Genomic DNA, 22,070 nt, shown 5'->3' with positions numbered 1-22,070 from the left:
TTTGTCAATATGTCAGGGAAAAGAGGATAGATTAAAAAGCATTTTCACAATAAAGTCAAAATACGTCACTAGCACTTTCAAGTCAATGGGACTGAATTAGACCCCCTTTGAAAAGGCGGAGGGGATCAAATGACGTAGACCCCCTTAGCAACAGGCCCCCAAAGAAGGTGAATTTCTGTAGCCAATAAGAATCTGCACTGCAGATAAGGCAGCCAATGGTCGACTCAAAGAGGAAGAGGGAGGACGCGCCAATTCTGGGCCTGAGCCTCGGCCCAACAAAATGGCGGCGGCGGCGGCGTCGCTTTGTTTCCGCGGCTCCTGCGGCGGTGGCAGCGGTGCCGGCCTTTGAGCTGTGGGGAGGATCCAGCGCCAGATCTAGTGACGACTAAGGGTCCGGTGCATTCTACCCTAATTGCGTGCCGGGGAGGGCAGAGTCGCGCCCTACGGTCGCTGAATCCTACAGGGCGTAGAAGCGAAAACATGACTGCTGAGCCCATGAGGTAAAACACAACTCCGTCTCACGGGTCCCAGCTGTCTCGGCCTACGCGTTTTCTGAACCTGGTGTTTGGGAAAAATTTGGCTTGGTGGGTTAGGCCTGTGTTTTGCTGAGCGGAAAGAGGCATCGTTTTCTCTTTAGGTGAGGAGGCTTCGGAAGTAGGCTCCAGCCCGGGGTTGGGGAGGGGGTAGGGGTTGACTGGGGGCGCGGCCTGGTTTGTCGGGCGCCTTCTCAAGCCTCTCCAAACCCGCGGAGCTTAGTTGAATTCCTCTGTTTATTCTTCGCTGCCTGTGGAACTGAAACCCCCAAGTGGGAGGCGGTTTTTGGTATCCTGATAATTCTTCCTAATCTTTGGGCCTAGAACCGCGTGGGGAAGAAGAGAGGGTAGGGGGTAGGCAGAAGAGGGGCGAGAGGTGGGAGGAGGGGGAGGGGCGGTGGGGAGGATGTGAGATCCTGGGAAGACTCAGTGGCGTTTGTACTGCTGGAGACGGGAATACCCCAGCCTGGCGGAATTTTATGTTTTTCTGCAAACCCTGGGGACAAGCCCATTTTGTGGGGTGAATGGGTGGGTCTTGCCAGTGTTTCTTCTCTACTCCAGATCCTGAAGCGTAGCCCTGGATTTATCTCGGAGGTAAAGGTACTAACGCAGGGTTTTGTTTCCAGAGGACCCCAGTGTACTACTTTTTGTGTGGTCCAGCTTTAATGGGTGGTAAGGCAGTCATCAGATGTTTCTCCATTTTATGGGCAAATTTTGAGCAAAAATAATTAGGCCTTATTTTTGTTTATTTATTTATTCCAAGAGGGATGGGGAACACGTTAACTTGGTTTGATGGGAAATAAAATCTATTCCAAGGAAGCGGTGAGTGGCAGGCCACCTCTTAGTAATCAAGCACGTTTATTATAAGGTTGAGGCTGCTTTTCTCTTGTGCTTCTAATTTGGCTCTTGATAGTGTCTAAAAATATGGATTGTTAATATGGAATGTATACCACTTTTACACAAGTGAATGGGTTGCATTTCAGGCAGGTTGATATTTGACTTTTCATCCCTTGTGAATACAGTAATTTTTTTACTGTTGTATTCTTGGCTCCTAATGGCAAGGTAAAATTACAGGGAGCATAGACCAGAAGTTCATATGTAGTTGGCAAAATGTGATTTTGAGTAACTATTAGGATCGTATATATTTATGTATGTGTATATATATGTGTGTGTGTGTATCCACCATCTTAATAGTATACAGGTATGTATGTATTTATTTCCTTGGTGGCTCAGACGGCAAAGCATCTGCCTACAATGCAGGAGACCTGGGTTTGATCCCTGGGTCGGGAAGATCCTCTGGAGAAGGAAATGGCAACCCACTCCAGTACTCTTGCCTGGAAATCCCATGGATGGAGGAGCCTGATAGGCTATAGTCCATGGGGTCGCAAAGAGTCGGACACGACTGAGCGACTTCACTTTATTTTTTTATGTATGTTTTTGGGCTTCCCAGGTGGCGCTAGTTGTAAAGAACCTGTCTGCTAATGCAGGAGACATAAGAGACGCTGGTTCAATCCCTGGATGAGGAAGATCCCCTGGAGGAGGGCATGGCAACCCACTCCAGTATTCTTGCCTGGAGAATCCCATGGACAGAGGAGCCTGGTGGGCTACAGTCCAGAGGGTCGCAAGAGTGGGACACGACTAAAGCCACTTAGCACACACACATGCATGTATGTTTTTAGAGCATTTTAGCTAGTGTATAGAATTTGGGAATGAACCTATGATACTTATATGTCTATTTTCTGCATTAAAAAGTAGTAGATGGAAGATGTTTTCCTTCCTTTGAGGGGAAAAAATGGACTTTAGTTCTCAGATTATAGATCCCTAGTTGTGTAAAGATTGTGGCTTTGTTTTCTGACTTTGTGTTCATTGTTTTGAGTGCAGTAAGCCTTTATTTAATTGATATTGGGCACATTAGAGGTACCCAGTACAACTTGTTGGCTAGTTATTATCAGGTGCCCATGTTGCTCTACATGAAGGGTGTACCTTACAGTTAAATATGATCTTTAGATTTTACTAAATCTCAGAAAGTCTGCATTTAAAACTGTAGATTGAACTTGGATTTTCTCCCTTTCTTTTAGGGTGAACAAATTAATTATGTATAAACATTCTGAATAGAACTAGTTTATGCGAGGGTCAGTTTTTCTTACGGGCCTTGAATTTTTGTATATATTGGTGTAAGAATAATAATCATAACTAAAATTGAGTGCTTATTGTTGACCTCTACCTTTGTAATTTTAATTAATTTTCAAAACAGCTCTATGGAATAAGTACTTGGTGTTCCCCATTTTACAGATGAGAAAAGTGAGGCATAGAGAGAGCAAAGAAATTGATCAGTTATATAAATTGTAATTGATGGAGCTGGAATTGAACCGAGTCTTGACTCCAGAGCTTATGTTCTTAACCACAAGACATTAATACCTCCTTGAGCTACCAGAAAAAAACGTGATTATGACCATTTTAATTTAGTTCAAGTATTACAATGGAAGAAGTTCATGTTAGCTGCTATTGTCATTTGTTGTAGGTCTTTGAATTTGTAGGTGTTTATAATATTTTGCCTTTTATGTTCATATGAGATAGTAAGATAACAGAAACATTTATTTTCAGGAGAATCTTAAGCTATGTGAAAACCCCCTTGCAAAGAATACATATAATAGATATAAAGAATTAATTTTAAAAAGTGTGATGCTCTCTGATTATTTACTATGAAAGAGATCCAAGTGGGTGTCAGAACTGTCTCAGTATGAAGTGTTATTCATCTTAAGTCGTAATCATAGGTGAAGGATAATCTGACAGGTAATGCTTGAGTGAGTTAAATCCACAATACTACTCTTTAAAAAAAAATCTTTTATTATAGTTGATTTACAATGTTGTGTTAGTTTCAGATGTACAGGAAAGTGAATCATTTATACATATATTCACTCTTTTTTAAAAATTATTTTCCCATATCAGCCATTACAGAGAATTGAGTAGAGTTCCCTGTTCCTTAACAGCAGGTTCTTATTAGTTATCTATTTTATATCTTAAATCATTCTTGATTTTCTTCTATGTGAGGCAGAAATAATATGAACAATTCTATACGTTGTCATTAATGTTATTTTAGGGAATTGTTCTGGATTTTTTCTTTATCAGATCCTCTGGCATTTAAAAATAGGAGCAAAGATTAGTTTCTGATTTTTACTTACATTTTATAAGTAGGAACATTTCTGGGATTCTGTGGTGAAAAAATAGCCAAAAGGCAAAAGGGAGGAACATGAATGGGTGATTTGGCTAAATTTTATGTTGGCCCTGTGTTCCTCCATTCAATACTGGGGATTTCAGTCTGTGGTTGGTTGAATCCCAGGATGTAGAACTGAGGATATGGAGGGCTGACTATGGGACTTGAGCATCTTCAGATTTTGGTATCTATGGTGGATCTTGGAACCAAGATACCCTGTGTGGATACCGAAGGACAAATATACACTGAAAAATCAGTGGCTCAGTTTTTAAAGTTTTTGTTACTGTTTTTAAAGAATTTTTTGTTGTTTTTGTTTTCAATAAGATTGTTTCTTCATTTTTTTGGCCTGAAAGATCAGCCTCTGATTGACAGATAAACTTTCATTTATTCTCATGTAAAGATCTTAGAGATTTGATGGACTTGTCATTCTGAACCGTGTGGCAATTTCTTACTTGAAAAGCTGAAAGCAGTATAACTAGTCATTGGTCTTAAATTTTAAAAAGTAGACATTGTCTAAATTGAGAGATGTTGAGAAAATGACTTAGAAAGTCTCTGTTATTGTGTTAGTCTACAATCAGTTGCATACTAGCCTAATTTTTGAAAAATGTTATCTGAAATATGTGCATTCCCACTGTGTGGAAAGCATTAAGCCAGGCCTGTGGCAGGGGAGTACATGCAAATTTTATAAAGGGTTTAAACAATTTTTTAAATTAATTTTTTATGACGTATAGTTGCTTTACAATGTTGTGTTAGTTTCTAAGTGAATCAGTTATACATATATCCACTCTTTTTAAGATTTCTTTCCTATTTAGGTCACCATAGAGCATTGAGTAGTGTTCCCTGTGCTAATGAAAAGTATTGTAAATGTTATGTTTGTTATGTTATTGCTGAGGGTGAAAAGAAAGACATTTTTTATTTTAATTGTGCTCAGACCACTTCCCATTATTGGCACTTCTTGGCATAGTTGATCATGAGCTTTCAGTTTTATATTTAATTTCTAGAGATAAGGTAAGTGTAATACTTAAAGGTATTTGTAGATAGATTTAGGTATGTGAAATACATTTTTTGGTAAGAAATTGTATTTATGTGCCTATTTCACTTTTGAAATCTGAATAAGCTTACAGATTGGGTGACAGAATACAGGCAGTTCTTGGATTTGCATGAAGTCTATTTTCTCCAGACCTTGAATGTTCTCTTGGCAGAAGCTGTTCAGATGGGTTAAGCTATGGGAAATGAAATATAGATCTTCCTTTAGGAATGCTGAATATAACAGGGCAGTAAAAGGAGTGTCTAAGTAGGATCTCTCTGCACATGGTCATAACAGCAGTTCTTACAAAACAATAGACTAAAAGCTCTTTGGGGATCTTTGTTAATTTTTAAGTGTTTTAGGAGTATAAAGAGTTCCTGAGACTAGAACTGCTGGTTGTGGAGGAATGAATGCTTAACTCTGAGCCAAACCTAGGTTTTCTAGTTGCAGCTCTATTGCTTAGCTGATTGTAAACAAATCATGTATCCTTTCTAGGCCTCTGCTTTGTCATTTGCAGAATGAATTTGTACTAGATGGTCCATAAGTTATTAAAAGTCCTATTTATGTTAGTGTCTATCATTTTTTGACTTTGCCTTTTTTGGGGGTAGGGAGAAGTGATGAAGGAAAATATCTTTCTTGAATTTGTTTGCCTTAAAACTTATGGTTTTAAGATGCATGGTTAGGATGCAGGTGTTTTGTTGCTAATATAATGTCATATTATGATGTACACAAATGTTTTATTGGAAAGGAAAAACTGCTAATTATTATGGCTCAGATTATGTTTTTATTTTGAAAGATTACTATATCTAGTATTTTTCTGCCCTTTTTTGATTGGAGATGATACTTCTGAAAAGACCTGTATTCTAGTAAACTGTGCTTTCTGCTCTGCAAAATTGTCAAATTTTCTCTCTAGCCACTGTTTTCAGATTTTGTTTCTGAGTTTTGGCTTCAAGTAGCCATTCTTGATATCAATAGTCCAGTTTTCTTGTTAAGTGTTACATATAATATTTGTTTAAGAAATCACTGTATGGCAGTGGTATTCATGTGTATATACCCTATGCTCCATTTTTTGGGGGGATGCTTTATTCATTGATCAAGTACATGAGTATCAACTAGGTGCTAGGCACTGTTCTAGCATATGCAAAGGGTAAAAGACAAAATTCCTGCCCCCTTAAAGCATTTTTAACCTAAGGAGGGAAATAGTAAATAAACATTGGAGGTCTATTGGTTGTGCTAGGGATCAGAATGAAGAAAAGCCTAATTTGGGGGATGTCTAGCAAAATTTTGCAGAGGAGATGATATCTGTATTGGGTCTTGAAGAAAAGTTAGCAGTTAAGCATTGACTATGAAAAAGGGCAGTCCAACAGGGGGATTAGTATGGCTAAAGATTAGTCTTATTTTCTACATAGCAGAGGAAATAAGATATGTTCACAAATAAATTTGAAGCAGGATGTAAAGGGCTAAATGCTGTGTTGGGTAAAAACTAAGTTGCTGTGGGAATTTAAAGTAGGAAGACATTTCTAATGGGGTCCAGGAAAGGCTTAGAGATAGTATTTAATTGTGCCCTTGGAGGATATATATACTTTTGACAAAGAAGACTGGAGAAGGATTTCAGATGTGAGGTATAGCAGCTTGAGCAAAGAAATGTTATGTATATTAGAGTTTTCTAACTGAAAGGAGGTCAACTTAGAATCTTTAACTCAATTCCTGGGCAAATAATTGTATAACCATTGGCAACTAGTATTTTTTTTTCCAGCTTTATTGCGATATAATTGACATACAGCTTTATGTAAATTTAAGGTATACAGTGTGATGATATGTTATGCATATATACTTTGAAGTGACTGCTACAATAATTACCTTTTTTTAAATTATTGTTGTGGAGAGAACATTTAAGATCTACTCTTTGGCAACTTTCAAGGATATAATACAGTGTTGCTATCTAGAGTCACCATACTGTATACTGTATATCAGATCTTTAGAACTTATAATGAAGTTTGTATGTTAACTTTTATGGCTCGATGATCTTATAAAAGCTTGTGAATGAGCCTGATAATTTTAGTTCAGCAGAGCTGTTAAAAGCATAACCCATTTTTCTTAAAGATTGTGTAGAATTTAATGACAGATTTTGAATGACAAGCATTCAAAATGTATCATTACTTGTCTTTATTTTGGTCATTTGTCAGTTGACTTTTGGGTAACATTTGATTTCTAAAATCCAAAATAAAAAATAGTTTTTTGGTTTTTTTTTTAGTAATATTGGATTTATTTTGCTTATTTGAATATATCAATTATTTTTTGGTTTATTTGATAACATTCCAAATTTAGCTCTGCTATAATGCTTGTTTTGAAAAAAAATGTGCATTTGTTCCAACAAGATTGATATATTGGGTAACAATTTGAGCATAAGACAAAATTTGTATTTGCTTATTCAGGATTTTGTTTACAAGGTCAAGGTTCAGCAAACTATGGCCACCACAGTGACCTGTTTTTGTAAATAAAGTTTTGTTGGAACACACCAAACTCATTTGTTTACATTGCCCTGTGGCTGTTTTTATAGCAGAGTCTCAGAATTGGATAGTTGCAACAGAGACCCAATGGCCCACAAAGCCTAAAATATTTACTCTCTGGCCCTTTATAGAAAGTTTGCCCTAGGTGAATGCAGGAAGCTGGACCCAGCTGAACTGAGCTGCATTAAAATACATGCATATACAGGCACATGCCTCAGACCTCTATCAGCTACCTCAGTTCACCCCTTGTGTTATGAGCCACACCCATCCACATCTATTGTTACAATTTTCCATCCGATTTCAGATAACCCTCCTTCCATCACTTCACAATAATTCATGAGCTGCAACCCTTCTGATGCCCACTTCCACAAGCAAACTTCAGGTCTTTTTCAAGGTAAAGTGCCATATTTATTGTTGTACTTGTGTATTTCTTAATCACTTAATGTGTGTAAACTGTGTAAAATTGTGCTACCATTTCTATTAGGTTTTTGTCTTTTTTAAAAAATATGTCACTGATGAAGTTTTTGGAGTGTTGTGCTTCTAACCCCATTTCCCCCCCGAGTCCTATGGTGTTCATTGTATAATTTTGCATTACCTGGTGATTTTTAGGAGCTCGTATCATTGCAGAATTGACTACTTGTCATCTTGCAAAAAGTATTGATTCATTCCCCAAATATTTCTTGGACTATGTGAAGTTTAAGTGAGTTAATGGACCCAAAACACTTAGGTTAGTGTGACATAATAATTACTCAAATATTAGTTGTTACTAATTACTATTACCATGTGCCAAGAACTGTTCTAAGTACTGCTTAGGTGTACAAGACAAGGCACCCCATGGAGCTTACATTATACTTAAAAAAAATCTGTACTAATTTGCATTTTGGCTTGTAGTTCCCCCCCTCAAAAAAGATGTTTTGGTGTTTTTATAAATGATATTTTAAAAATGTCTATCCACGGATCAAAGATACTTAAAATAACTTTCTAGTCAATATATTATTCATCTCATGTACTGTTTTATTGAATGATTTTTTGAAATGTTTTTTATAACTATAACCTTGGGTGATGAATTTGATCCTACCTTCAAGCAGATAAAGAATAATCATTGCCTTTTTACTATATTTCAAAATTAAAAGTTTCCCCCAAATAGGAATATTCTCCTATATAACCTCATTATAATTAGCAAAATTAGAAATTAATCCTGATACAATACTATTTCTAATCTACAGACCTTACTCACATTTTGCCAGTTGATTCTCAATGTCCTTCATAGTGAATTCATATTTTGCCAGTTGATTCTTAATGTCCGTCATAGTGAAAGACAACGATTTCTTTTCTCTGGTCCAGGATCCAGTTCTGGAACAGGCATTGCATTTTGTTTTCATGTTTCTTTAATCTTTTTTAATCTGGAGCAGTTCACTTTACTTTTTTATCCCTTTCTATCCCATTTTTGAAGAACACTGGCCAGTTAATTTGGGTTTGTCTGATGTTTCCTTGTGGCTGTGTATTTTGCTAGAAATAGTATGAAGTGATATGCTTTTCTTTGCACATTTTATCAGGGGGTATATCTTTGCTTTTACTGTATTTTAAAATGTTTTTACTTTTAATACTAATATTATCAGCCCAATTTAGAGATTTTAAAGCTAGGTTTGGTTAATTTCTATAGAGTTAGAGAATTTGCCCACCTGTTATTTTTCTTGCCTTTCCCATTTCTAACTTTCCTCAGGTACCCCCAGCATTCAAATCAAAACACCCTATTTATGAAGTTTCACTGTGCTTTTTGAGTATCTACTAAAAATAAAGAATTAAGAATGAATGTTTCATATTAAAGTGACTGGACCTGTTAAGTATATGAAATAATACACTTCTTCCGAAGGCTGAATGTAGAGCATCCAAGAGAGCTTATTGAATATTTCAGTTTAGAGATAGAAGAAAAATATTTGATGGTACTAAATGACTTCAGAGCTTTTAAAAAATACTCAACAAATCACTATTCTTTTCTTTTAAGGAATCCCTGAGCAAGCATTATCATCATTTATATAAACATTTAGTATTCCTCTGTTCAAGGCAATTTGTTTTTTTCTCATATGGAAAAAAAGAGATGAACTCAGACCAGTTTCCTCCTTTGAGGAGTTTACACTCTAGTAGGGAGTACTCTTGGGTTTTAAAGAAGAAATTATAAGGAGAATGTGTTGCTGTTAAAGAGAAGTAAAAGAATGTTCAGTGGGTGAAGAGGGGAAAGAGAACCTTCTTTGAGGTAAGAGTTGTGGTTAGATAAGATTGGAAAGTCATGTGTGAATTATTTTGCAGAAAGCTTCAAATTCTTGCTTAGGGGTTTGTACCTTATCCTTATTTATAAACATGGGAAGCCTCTGAATGTTTTGAGCATGGGGGTGACAGATACTTGAATCTGTGCTCAACTATGCCAAATCTGTGGATTCTGCATCAGCAGATTTAAACAAACTCGATTGAAAATATTTGGGGAAAAAATTCCAGAGTACCAAAGAGCAAAACTTGAATTTGAAACACATAGGCAATTACTTAGACACCAATTATATTATATTAGGTATTATAAGTAATCTAGATAAGATTTAAAGTATAGGTGAAGAAGGTCATAGGTTATATGCAAATACTTTGCCATTTTATATAAGGGTCTTGAGCATCCTCAGATTTTGGTATGGGGGAGTCCTGGAACCAGTCCCCATAGTTACTGAGGAATGACTGTAAATTTAGGAGAATATAGTCATATACCTCTAGCTCCCACCTCTTACCCCCTAAAATAATAGCACAAGCTAAGTATCAACTGAGACATTTTAGGTATGATAGTATAGTAGTTTAGTACTTGAATTGAGGTAGAATGAACTTGGGCAAAGATGGGATTTCAAGGCAGATAATAATGACTTTTAGGTATACTTTTTCCCCCCTCCTTCCCCATTCCAAATATAATATTAAAAGATTTAAATAACTTTTATTTGTTAAGTATTGCCATCCACTTAATACTGTTTTCCATGATTTGTCTCTCACATCTGAATTCTAAACATTCACCTGATTATTCTGGATGGGAGCTAGGGCTACATGACTTGAAGAATGAATTCTGGAATTAGGTCTGATTTTCTGATGTTCTGCCTGTAAAATCTAAACTTTTAAAAATTGTAACTTTTCCTTTTGCAGAGAGAAAGAATGCCAGTTCTCTCCTAAAGACCCTTTTCTTGTAACCTCTCACAACAGAATAAAACTTTTTGCTTTGCTTTCTTGCTCTTACCACATTTTTTGCCTTCTATCTCCTTCTGAAGACTCTGCCTTTGAGTGGGGATTGGGTATGGCATATTGATGAAATGGACTGTATTTAATCACTGTGCCAAACAGAATGAAGCATTTCTTGAAGTTCCTACTGGGAATTACTGGTTTGGCCCACATGAACGTAGTTATTGCAATTAAAAATTTTTGAATGTTTCTTAGAGATCACCATTTATACATATTAAGGTAAAATGTAGGTCTTGTTCAAATGTTGCTGCTTTATTACTCAGATTTGTAACTTTTATCTGCATTAGAGCATTTATATCTTTGTATTTAAAACAATAGATCGTAATTTGTTCAGTCCTCCATTCTCTCTTAAATATTTTAGCATTTTAACCACTTAAGAGTGTATAATTTAGTGACATTAAGTACAGTGTTGTGCAACCATCATTATCTAATTCCCAAACATTTCTTTTACTCCCCCCCAAAGAAACCACATATCTGCCAATACTACTTCTCCATTCCCCTTGCAAACACTAATGTACTTTCTTTCTAGCTCAATGGATTTGGGTATTCTGAAGTTTTCATATAGAAGAAACGGTACAATATGAAGATTTATCCATATTGAATCATGTATCAGTACTTAATTCCTTTTTTATGCCTGAATAATATTTTATTAGGATATCCTACATTTGTTTACCTGTTCATCAGTTGATAGGCATTTAGATTGTTTTTACCTTTTGGATGTTGTAAATAGTGCTACTGTGAATATTTCGGTATATGTTTTTATTTGGACATGTGTGTTCATATCTCTTGGGTATATACCAAGGAGTAGAATTTGCTGAGCCATATGGTTACTCTCTGTTTAACTTACTGAGGAAAGCTAAACTATTTTCTACAGTGGCACATCTTAACATTTCCGCACGTGTTATTTTCTGTTTTATTTAAAAAATTATGGCCGCTATAATGGGTGATATATATTAAAGTGATATCTCACTGTGGTTTAGTTTATTTTTTTTTTATTTAAGCAAGTTTGTTTGGAATCTGTTTGAAAAGATTTTGGTCTTGTTTAAAAAGACCAAGCAGGTCAAGAAGACGGTTAGAACTGGACATGGAACAACTGACTGGTTCAAAATTGGGCAAGGAGTACGTCAAGACTGTATATTGTCACCCTGCTTATTTAACTTATATGCAGAGTACATCATGCAAAATGCCAGGCTGGATGAAGCACAAGCTGGAATCAAGATTGCCAGGAGAAATATCAACAACCTCAGATTTGCAGGTGATACCACCCTTATGGCAGAAAGTGAAGAAGAGCTATAGGACTTCTTGATGAAGGTAAAAGGTGAGAGTGAAAAAGCTGGCTTGAAACTCAGCATTCAAAAAATGAAGATCATGGCATCACTTCCATCACTTCATAGCAAATAGATGGTGAAACAATGGAAACAGTGACAGACTTTATTTTCTTGGGCTACAGAATCACTGTGAATGGCGACTACAGCCGTGAAATTAAAAGACGCTTGCTCCTTGGAAGAAAAGCTATGACAAGCCTAGACAGTATATTAAAAAGCAGAGATATCATTTTGCTGACAAAGGTCCATATAGTCAAAGCTATGGTTTTTCCAGTAGTCACGTATGGATATTAGAGTTGGACCATGAAGAAGTCTGAGTGCTGAAGAATTGATGCTTTTGAACTGTAGTGTTGGAGAAGACTCTTGAGAATCCCTTTGACTGCAAGGAGATCAAACCGTCAATCCTAAAGGAAACCAACCCTGAATATTCATTGGAAGAACTGATGTGGAAGCTGAAGCTCCAATACTTTGGCTATTTGATGTGGAGAACCAACTCATTGGAAGAGACCCTGATGCTGGTAAAGTTTGAGGTCAGGAGGAGAAGTGGATGACAGAGGACGAGATGGTTGGATGGCATCACTGACTCAATGGACATGAATTTGAACAAACTCTGGGAGATAATGAAGGACAGGGAGGCCTGGTTATGCCAACAGTTCATGGGGTTGCAAAGAGTCAGACACGACTTAGTGACTGAACAACAAACTACTCAATATTAAAAAAATAGATCCAACCAAGACATTTTCAGTATTAGATTATAAACTGTGTAAAATGTGATTAGGGACAGGAGATGAATATGAGAAATAATTTCTATTAATAGTGAATAAAGTTTACTATGTACTGTTTATTAACAGTTTTGTGGATTCTTGTACACATTTGCAAATATCTGTGCACTATGGGGAATACAGCTCTGTCATAGCATAAAAGTTAGCATTGCTTAATGGTAAGATATACTTTGTTAAAATCTTAACTCAATTTCATGCTTACTTTGGAAACTTATTTAGTCTCTCTGAATCTTGATGATTACCTTCTGAAAAATGGATGTTAAAAGTAGAAGAAATTGAATCAGTCAACATTAAATAAGATGCCATTTCCATTTTAAGTATTCAGTGTTACTGATCAGGGCAAATGCCCTAAGGTGGAACATTAAAATTTTTTACAAGACTCTATCTTAGTAGGAGGGAAGGCCATAGCAAAAAACAGGGGCTAAGATCTTGTAGGACCTGCAAGAAAACCTCAAGATTTTGGCTTTATTTAACTGTGATAAAATTGACAAACTATACTATTTTAACCATTTTTAAGTGTACAATTTAGTGTCCTTACATAAATCACATTGTTGTACAAACATCACCACTATCTCCAGATCTTTTCATCACCCCAAACTAAAACTCCATATGTATTAAATAATTCCCCAGTCCCCTCTCCCTTAAACCCTGGTACTACTGTTCTACTTTCTGTGTGAATTTGACTCTTCTTGATACCTCTGAATAAACAGAATTGTACAATATTTTTCCTTTTTTGTTTGGCTTTTTTCACTTAGCATAGTGTCCCTAAGGTTTATCCATTTTGCAGCATGTATCAGAATTTCATTTCTTTTTAAGGCTGAATAATATTCCATTCATTATATGTATGTACCACATTTAGTTTATCTGTTTATATGTTGATAGGCATTTGGGATGTTTCTTATCTTTTGGCCATTGTGCATAATGCTAATGTAAACTTTGGTGTGCAAATGTGTGTTTGAATCCCTGTTTTTAGTTCTTTCAGGCATATACCTTGAAGTGGATTTCTATCTTTAATCTCTTGGGGAACTACCAAACTGTTTTTCTCTGTGGCTGCACTATTTTACATTCCTACCTGCAACATATAAGGGTTCTAATTTCTCTAGATTCTTTCTAAAAATGGATTTTATTAAAAATTTTTTTTGATAGCAGTCATCCTAATGGATGTGAAGTGTTTGTGCTTATTGGCGCTTTGTTTGTCTTCTTTGGACAAATGTCTATTGATGTCTTCTGCACATTTTATGGTTTTTCTTTAGTTGTTCAGTCACTCAGTCGTGTCCAACTCTTTGTGACCCCATGGACTGCAGCACGCCAGGCTTCCCTGTCCTTCACCATCTCCCGGAGCTTGCTCAAACTCATGTCCATTGAATTGGTGATACCATCCAACCATTGTGTTCTCTGTCATCCCCTTCTCTTCCTGCCTTCAATCTTTCCTAGCATCGGGGTCTTTTCTAATGATAATTATTGATAGTTACCCCTTGTTGTTCAGTCACTCAGTCATGTCCAACTCTTTGCAACCCTGTGGACTGCAGCATGCTAGGCTTCCCTGTACTTCACTATCTCCTGGAGTTTGCTCAAACTCATGTCCATTGAGTTGATGATGCCATTCAACCATCTTATCATGTGTGGCCCTCTTCCCCTGCCCTCAATCTTTCCCAGCATATCAGGGTCTTTTCCAGTGAGTCTCTTCCAATAACTCCTTATTAGATATATAATTTGTGAATGCTTTCCCCCATTTTATGGATTGCCTTTTCACTCTCTTGGTAGTGTTCTTTGATACACAAAAGTTTTGACTTTTAATAAAGTCCAAGTTATCTATTTTTGCTTTTGTTGTGTGTTTTTGGTACCATCCAAGAAATCGTTGCCAAATCTAAAGTCATGACGTTTTATCTGTCTGCTTTCTTCTTTTATTTTTAAAACTTTGTTTATATATTTTTGGTTGTGCTGGGTCTTTGTTGCCACACACATGATTTCTCTGATTGTGGCTAGTGGGAGCTACTCTCTAGTTGTGGAGTGTGGGCTTATTGTTGCAGTAGCTTCTCTTGTTGCAGAGCACAGGTCTAGGCGTGTGGCTCAGTAGTTGTGGCACACTGGCCTAGTTGTTCCATGACATGTGAAGTTTTCCTGGATTAGGGATTAAACTTGTGTTCCCTGCACTGACAGCCAAATTCTTATCCCCTGTAGCACCAAGGAAGTCCTTTGGAATGTTTTTGATTGTCAATTCAAGTAGGGAGATTGACTAATTGCCCCCACTCCCTCCATTTGCTGAATGCTATCTTTGGCATTTAACCATGTAGTAACTTACCATTGTTTATTTTGTAGTATACCTCTGAGTTACACTGTGATGTTCTTTTATTTCAGCCTAATGGACTCTGTTTAGCAGGTATGCCAGCAGTGAATTCACTCAGCTTTTGTTTTTTTGGCACATTTCTTTTGCATTTTTCAAAGATACCTTTACTACATATAGAATTCTTGGTTGACATTTTTTTCCACAGCATGTGAAATATGTTATCTCACTGTTGTGTGGTATTTAACTATTTTGTTAATGAAAATCCTGTGTACTTATCATTCTCTTGTTGATTTCAAGCTTTTCTTGGCTTTTGACAGTTTAGTTATGTTTTGTCTCAGTGTGGATCTCTGTCTGTCCTACTTGGAGTTAATTGAGCTTTTTGGATTCATGTATTTCTTGAAATTTGGTAAGTTTTTGGCAGTTATTTCTTTAAACATTCATTCCGTTCCTTTTTCTCTATCCTCTCCATCTGTGACTCTCATTATGAATGTGTTGGTAGGCCTGATGGTGTCTTAAAGGTCTCTCATGCTCTTTTCATTTTTTTTTATCCTATTTTGTTTCAGTGTCTCATACTAGGTAATCTCAATGGGGCTTTATTTAAGTTTACTGAATTTTTCTTCTCTCTATTCAGATCATCTGTTCAATCTCTATAATGAGTTTTTCACTATTGTACTTTTATTTTGTAAAAGTTTATTTGGTTGTGTTTTGTAGTTATTTTTCTGAATATTCTTTCCCTGGTAAGACTTGTTTTCCTTTAATTTTTCTTTTCTTCTTCTGTTTTTGCCATGCTGCGAGGTGTGGGGATCTTAGTTCCTTGAACAGAGTTTGAACCCGCACCCCTGCATTGGGAGTGTGGAGTCTTAACCATTGGGCTGCTAGGGAAGTCCCTCCTTTATTTTTTTTTTTTTTGTTCATGGTTTTCTTTAACTCTGTGAGTATATTGAGGACAGTTGTTTTAACATCTTTGCCTACTAATTCCAGCATCTGGGCTTCCTTAGGAGCAATTCTGTTACTGTCTTCTTTTTCCTCTGTGAATGGGCCATACTTTATTTCTTTGCATGCTTGTAACTTTTTGTTGAAAATGGACATTTTGAATATTGTAACGTGGTAACTTTGGAAAACATTCTTTCTTCTCCACAGGATTTGTTGTTGCTGTTTGTTATGGATTGTAGTTTTTGCTTAGGGAATTTTATAACCTATTTTTATTATGACTATTCTTTGTCTTGTGTGGACACTGAAGTGTTTGTTCTGGTAGATTATTCATCAGTTAGTGGTTTGACTGAACTTTCCATAAATGGATCAAAGCAAAAAATACAGACAAACTACAAACAAAACCCCAAATCCAGACAAAACTACTCTCTCAGTCTTTGGAGATTGACTTGGCATTGGGGCACTTCTCAGTGCTTGGCCATTTCATTTAAAACTCTTCCCTAGCCCTCCCTGCTTGATTGTGTGGAGGCTAAAGGTGAGCCATAGATGAACACTTATGGCCTTCTGTCTTTTCTGAGCATGTGTCCAGCCCTGAGTGTGTGTGGGCTTCCAAATTCCCTGGTCTATGTAGGAGCTTTTCAGAGTCCCTGTTCCTTCTATGTATGTCTTTCTCCATCCAGCTTTTTCCTTCTTATCCTTTTATGTCTGTCTAGTGCCTGGCCCGCTTGTTATTCCTTGCCCCAGGTGACTGTGGATAGTATATTTTCCTTTAAATGCTTTGTATAAAGGTTGCTCATTTCAGGAACTTGTTCTTCCTCCTGAGGTGGGTGAAAGAAATGGAAACCTGTGATGCAGTATGCCAGGTAACTACCAAACAGGTGAGAACACACAACTACCATTCTTTAAGAATAAGGTCCGTATTATTCCTTTTGACATCTGCAGGTTGTGCTAGAATTGTAGGCCACTGTCTTCATGGCCACCACGTAGCTGAGGAGTGAGGCATGGTAGGTGCATAAAATAAAATACCACAGTGCTCTCATTTCAAAGTTCAGCAGCTTTTTCTATTAAGTGCTCCCCTGGTGGTTGTAATGTTTTGATTACAAGATTCTAGAGTTCCAAAAAAGTTGATTCTGATGACAGTTTTTACCAGCATAATTGTTGCCATAGTGGAGGGACAGAATTTTGGAGTTACTCACTCCACCACTGTGTATAATGTTGTTCTTGGTCTGTTTGTTTTAATCCCTATGCAATGGCACATTTTCTTTAAAATTAATTTTTTAAATTGAAGTGTTGGGCTTCTCCAGTTGCTCAGTGGGTAAAGAATCTGCCTGCATTGCAGGAGACACAGGAGATGTGGATTCGATCTCTCAATCAGAAATATCTCTGAGAGATCGGAATGGCAACCCACTCCAGTATTCTTGCCTGGGAAATCCCATGGACAGAGGAGCCTGGTGGGCTGCAACCTATGGGATCTAAAAAGAGTTGAATGTGACTGAGCATGAGCAAGGACAGATGGATAGTTGATTTACAGTGTTGTATTGGTTTCAGGTGTATAACAAAATGATTCAGTTATCTATCTATATTTATTTTCAGATTCTTTTCCCATATGGGTTATTACAAAATATTGACTGTAGTTCCCTGTGCTATAGTAGTGTGTATATATTAATCCCAGACTCCTAATTTATCCCTTCTGCCACATTTTCTTAATAAGTGTAGCTTTTTATGAAGTCTTGATATCTGCTAGGGCATGAGTGCCCACATTGTTCGTACTATCTTGGTTATTCTTGTACTGTTCCATGTTATGTATCTTTTTCTTGTATTTCTAAATGCTTTGATTGGTGTTTAATTCTATTTTGATAAACACTTTAGAGGCCTACTGTGAGCCAAGCATTGTTTTAGATCAACATTTCTCAAACTTGGCATTATAAACATTTTGGTCCAGGTAATTATTTGTTGTGGGAGGCTGTCCTGTGTGTGCATTGACTCTCTGTCCTCTATCAATAGATACCAGTAACAACACCCCCTTCCCCACCCTCCACCAGTTGTGACAAGCAAAAATGTTTAAAGATGTTTTCAGATAGTTCCTGTGGGAGGTGGTGGTATGGGGGTGACACAGTCCTCCCACTTGAGAACTACTATTCTAGATGATAGGGATTCACAGATAATTAATACTGAGCTAAGAGGAGGAGTAAATGACTGAAATACTCTGTGATATGGTTAAGTATGTATATGAACCAAGGAATGTTGACAAACAGTAAAAATTGCCATGGAGTTGGGTCTTAAGGCTAGATAGTGATGTTATTTAGGAAGGGAGATGTTCTAGGTGGTAAGAAGTCTAGAGACTTGGTAAAAGGACCCTTACTTGAGCCTTGAGAGCAGAAAGAAATTGTGTGATTGGAGAGGATATGGAATGTAGACTTGAAGAAAAGGAAGGGAGTTGGGGTCAGATTTGAAAAGGCTTTTCATGCTATTCTGTTTTATTTTTTGTCTTTTCATTATAGAAAACCAACAAATACTTTTAAAGTTTTTAGAGTCATATGTTCAACTTTTTTGTAGCAACAATAATGAAATGATAAAAAGCATATGGTGAATGTTAAACTCAAGAAGATAACACTAAAAAGGGAATACTTGTACACTGTTGATGGGGATGTAAATTGGTACAGCTACTATGGAAAACAGTGTTGAGCTTACTTGGAAACTAAAAATAGAACTATCCTCCAGCAATTCCACCTTTGAGTATATATCTAGGAAAAAATAAGATGAAAGTGCACATCAGCAGACTGTTCTATTAAGAAGATATGCGTGTGTGTATGTGTGTGTGATGAAATATTACTCAACCATGTAAAAGGTTGAAATATGGCCATTTGCAGCAACTTGGATGGACCTACATAATATGATACTTAGTGAAATAAGTCAGAGAAAGACAAATACTATATGATATTGTTTATATGTGGAATCTAAAAAAATAATAATACAAACTAATGTATATAGCAAAAGAGAAAGCACATTCAAACAGAAAACAAACTAGTTGTTACCAATTAGGAGTATGGGATTAACAGATACAAACTACAGTATTTAAAATAGATAACAAAGATATACTGTATAGCACAGGGAATTACATCCATTATCGTGTAATAATCTATAATTGAATATAATCTAGAGAAATACTAAATCACTATGCTGTGTATCCTAAACTAACACAGTATTGTAAAATCAGCTGTTGTTGTTCAGTCGCTAAGTAGTGTCCGACTCTGCGACCCCATGGACTGCAGCATGCCAGGCTCCCCTGTCCTTCACTGTCTCCCAGAGTTTGCTCAAATTCATGTCTGATGAGTCAGTGATGCTATCTAACCATCTCATGCTCTGCTGCCCCCTTCTCCTTTTGCCTTCAATTTTTCCTGGCATCAGAGTCTTTTCCAGTGAGTTGTCTCTTCCCATCATGCCAAGGTATTGGAGCTTCAGCTTCAGCACCAGTCCTTCCAGTGAATATTTAGGGTTGATTTCCTTTAGGATTGACTGGTTTGATCTCTTTGCAGTCAAGGGAATGCTCAATAGTCTTCTCTAGCACCACAATTCGAAAGCATCAATTCTTCGGCACTCAGCCTTCTTTATGGTCTGACCCTCACGGCCATACATGTCTACTGAAAAAACCATAGCAGCTTTGATTATATAGACCTTTGTCGGCAAAGTGATGTCTCTGCTATTCAATTTGCTGTTTAGGGCTTCCAGGTGGCACTAGTGGTAAAGAATGTGCCTGCTAATGCAGGAGACATAAGAGACCTGGGTTCGATCCCTGGGTCAGGAAGATCCCCTGGAGGAGGGCACAGTGACCCACTCTACTATTCTTGCCTAGAGAATCCTATGGACAGAGGCGCCTCGCAGGCTAGAGTCCATAGGGTCTCAGAGTCCATCATGACTGAAGTGACTTACCATGCATGTACAGGTTTGTCATAGCTTTTCTTCCAAGGAGTAAGTGTCTTTTAATTTCATGGCTGTAGTCACGGTCTGCAGTGATTTTGGAGCCTAATAAAGTAAAAACTCACCATTTCGGTTTTTTACCCCTTCTATTTGTCATGAAGTGATGGGACCAGATGCCATGATGCAAGTTTTTTAAATATTGATTTTCAAGCAAGCTTTTTCACTCTCTCTTTCACCCTCATCAAGAGGCTCTTTAGTTACTCTTCACTTTTCTGCCAGTAGAGTGGTATCATCTGCATGTCTGAGGTTGTTGATACTTCTCCCAGCGTCTTGATTCCGGCTTGTGATTCATCCAGCCCAGCATTTTGCATGAAGTAATCTGCACAGAAATTAAATAAGCTGGTGACAATATACAGACTTGTCGTACTCATTTTCCAATTTTGAACCAGTTCACTGTTCCATGTCCAGGTCCAGTTCTAATGGTTGCTTCTTGACCCATATACAGGTTTCTCAGGAGACAGGTAAGGTGGTCTGGTATTCCCAACTCTTTAAGAATTTTCTACAGTTTGTTGTGATCCACACAGTCAAAGGCTTCAGTGTAGTCAATGAAGCAGAAGGAGATACTTTGCTGGAACTCCCTTGCTTTCTCCATTATCCAACGAATGTTGGCAATCTGATCTTCTAGTTCCTCTGCCTCTTCAAAACCCAACTTGTACATGTGGAACTTCTTGGATCACATGCTGGTGACGCCTGGCTTGAAGGATTTTGAGCATAACCTTGTTGGCATGGGAAATGAGCACAGTTGTATGGTAGTTTGAAAATTCTTTGTATTACCTTATTTAGGATTGGAGTGAAAACTGACCTATGCCAGTCCTGTGGCCACTGCTGAGTTTTCCAAATTTGCTTACATAATTGAGTGCAGCACTTTAACAGCATCCTTTTTTTAGGATTTGAAATAGCTCAGCTGGAATTCCATCACTTCTGCTAGCTTTGTCATAGTAAAACTTTCTAAGGCCCACTTGACTTCACACTGCAGAATGTCCGGCTCTAGATGAGTGATCACACCATCATGGTTATCTGGGTCATTAAGACCTTTTTTCTCTATGTATATATTCTGTATTCTTCTGTGTATTCTTGCCACCTGTTTTTTTTTTTTTTTCTATAAAATAGTACGTTTATTGGTTAAGAAGAATATTGTATTTGAAAAGTACCTTCCTTCTGGGATTTTCAAATAAATTTGCAGATATCATTTTATTCATCCACACAGCAGAAACTTTGGAAACCAGAAAAATGGAAAAAAGTATGGCTTTTTATACATTTAACGCTATACAACCAGTTCAACTATTTCCTCATTCTGGTGACTATGAGAGTACAAAGGAACCATTTACTCTTTTCCCTGGCATCACTCCACCTCTTGGGGAAATTTGTGGTAGGTGACTGTGGCTTCTTGGTCATATGATTCCTAGGGACAGTACAGGAATTCAGTGAGGGAGTTTAAAATGTTTCAGATAACTGTCAACATTCCATGGTTACCACCTCTTTCTAATTTCTTCTGCTTCCATTAGGTCCTTACCGTTTCTGTCCTTTATCATGCCCATCCTTGCATGAAATGTTCCTGGATATCTCCAGTTTTCTTGAAGAGATATCTAGTCTTTTCCATTCTCTTTTTTTCCTCTATTTCTTTGCATTATTCATTTAAGAAGGCTTTCTTATCTCTCCTTGCTATTCTCTGGAACTTTGCATTCAGTTGGGTATGTCTTTCCCTTTCTCCCTTACCTTTCACTTCTCTTCTTTCCTGAGCTATTTGTAAAGCCTCCTCAGACAACCACTTTGCCTTCTTGCATTTCTTTTTCTTTGGGATAATTTTGGTTGCCACCTCCTGTACAATGTTACAAACTTCTGTCCATAGTTCTTTAGACCCTCTGTCTACCAGATCTAACCCCTTGAATGTATTTTAGTCACCTCCACTGTGTAGTTGTAAGGGATTTGATTTAAGTGAAGAGTGAAAGTGAAGTCTCTCAGTCGTGTCTGACTCTTTGCAACTCCATGAACTGTAGCTCCTTCCTCCATGGGATTTTCCAGGCAAGAATACTGGAGTGGGTTGCCATTTCCTTCCCCAGGAAGATCTTCCTGACCCAGGGATTGAACCCGGGTCTCCTGCATTGTAAGCAGTTGCTTTACCGTCCGAGCAACCAGGGAAGTCACACCTGAATGGCCTAGTGGTTTTCACTACTTTTTTCAGGTTAACCCTGAATTTTGCAATAAGGAGCTCATGACCCGAGC

General features: G+C 37.3%; 1 protein-coding gene across 8 annotated transcripts in view; it reads left to right on the top strand.

The window, feature by feature from the left end:
* The first annotated feature begins 232 nt into the window (after positions 1 to 232).
* ATRX (ATRX, chromatin remodeler) overlaps positions 233 to 22,070 on the top strand; it is a 285,940-nt gene continuing 264,102 nt past the window's right edge. For 4 of the 8 annotated variants that reach the window (XM_027534135.1, XM_027534130.1, XM_027534131.1 and 1 more), the window contains exon 1: positions 258 to 500. In XM_027534135.1, the coding sequence (XP_027389936.1) occupies positions 481 to 500 (20 nt within the window). In that variant the 5' untranslated portion in view covers positions 258 to 480. Of the gene's footprint in view, positions 501 to 7,588; positions 7,679 to 22,070 lie in introns of all 8 variants that reach the window. The other 4 variants (XM_027534136.1, XM_027534134.1, XM_027534137.1 and 1 more) reach the window with 4 other exon arrangements.

This window comes from Bos indicus x Bos taurus, chromosome X (assembly GCF_003369695.1).
Source record: "Bos indicus x Bos taurus breed Angus x Brahman F1 hybrid chromosome X, Bos_hybrid_MaternalHap_v2.0, whole genome shotgun sequence".
Classification (NCBI taxonomy): Eukaryota; Metazoa; Chordata; class Mammalia; order Artiodactyla; family Bovidae; genus Bos; species Bos indicus x Bos taurus.
Note: the sequence above shows the minus strand (reverse complement) of the source record. Positions and strands in the feature narration are given on the sequence as shown.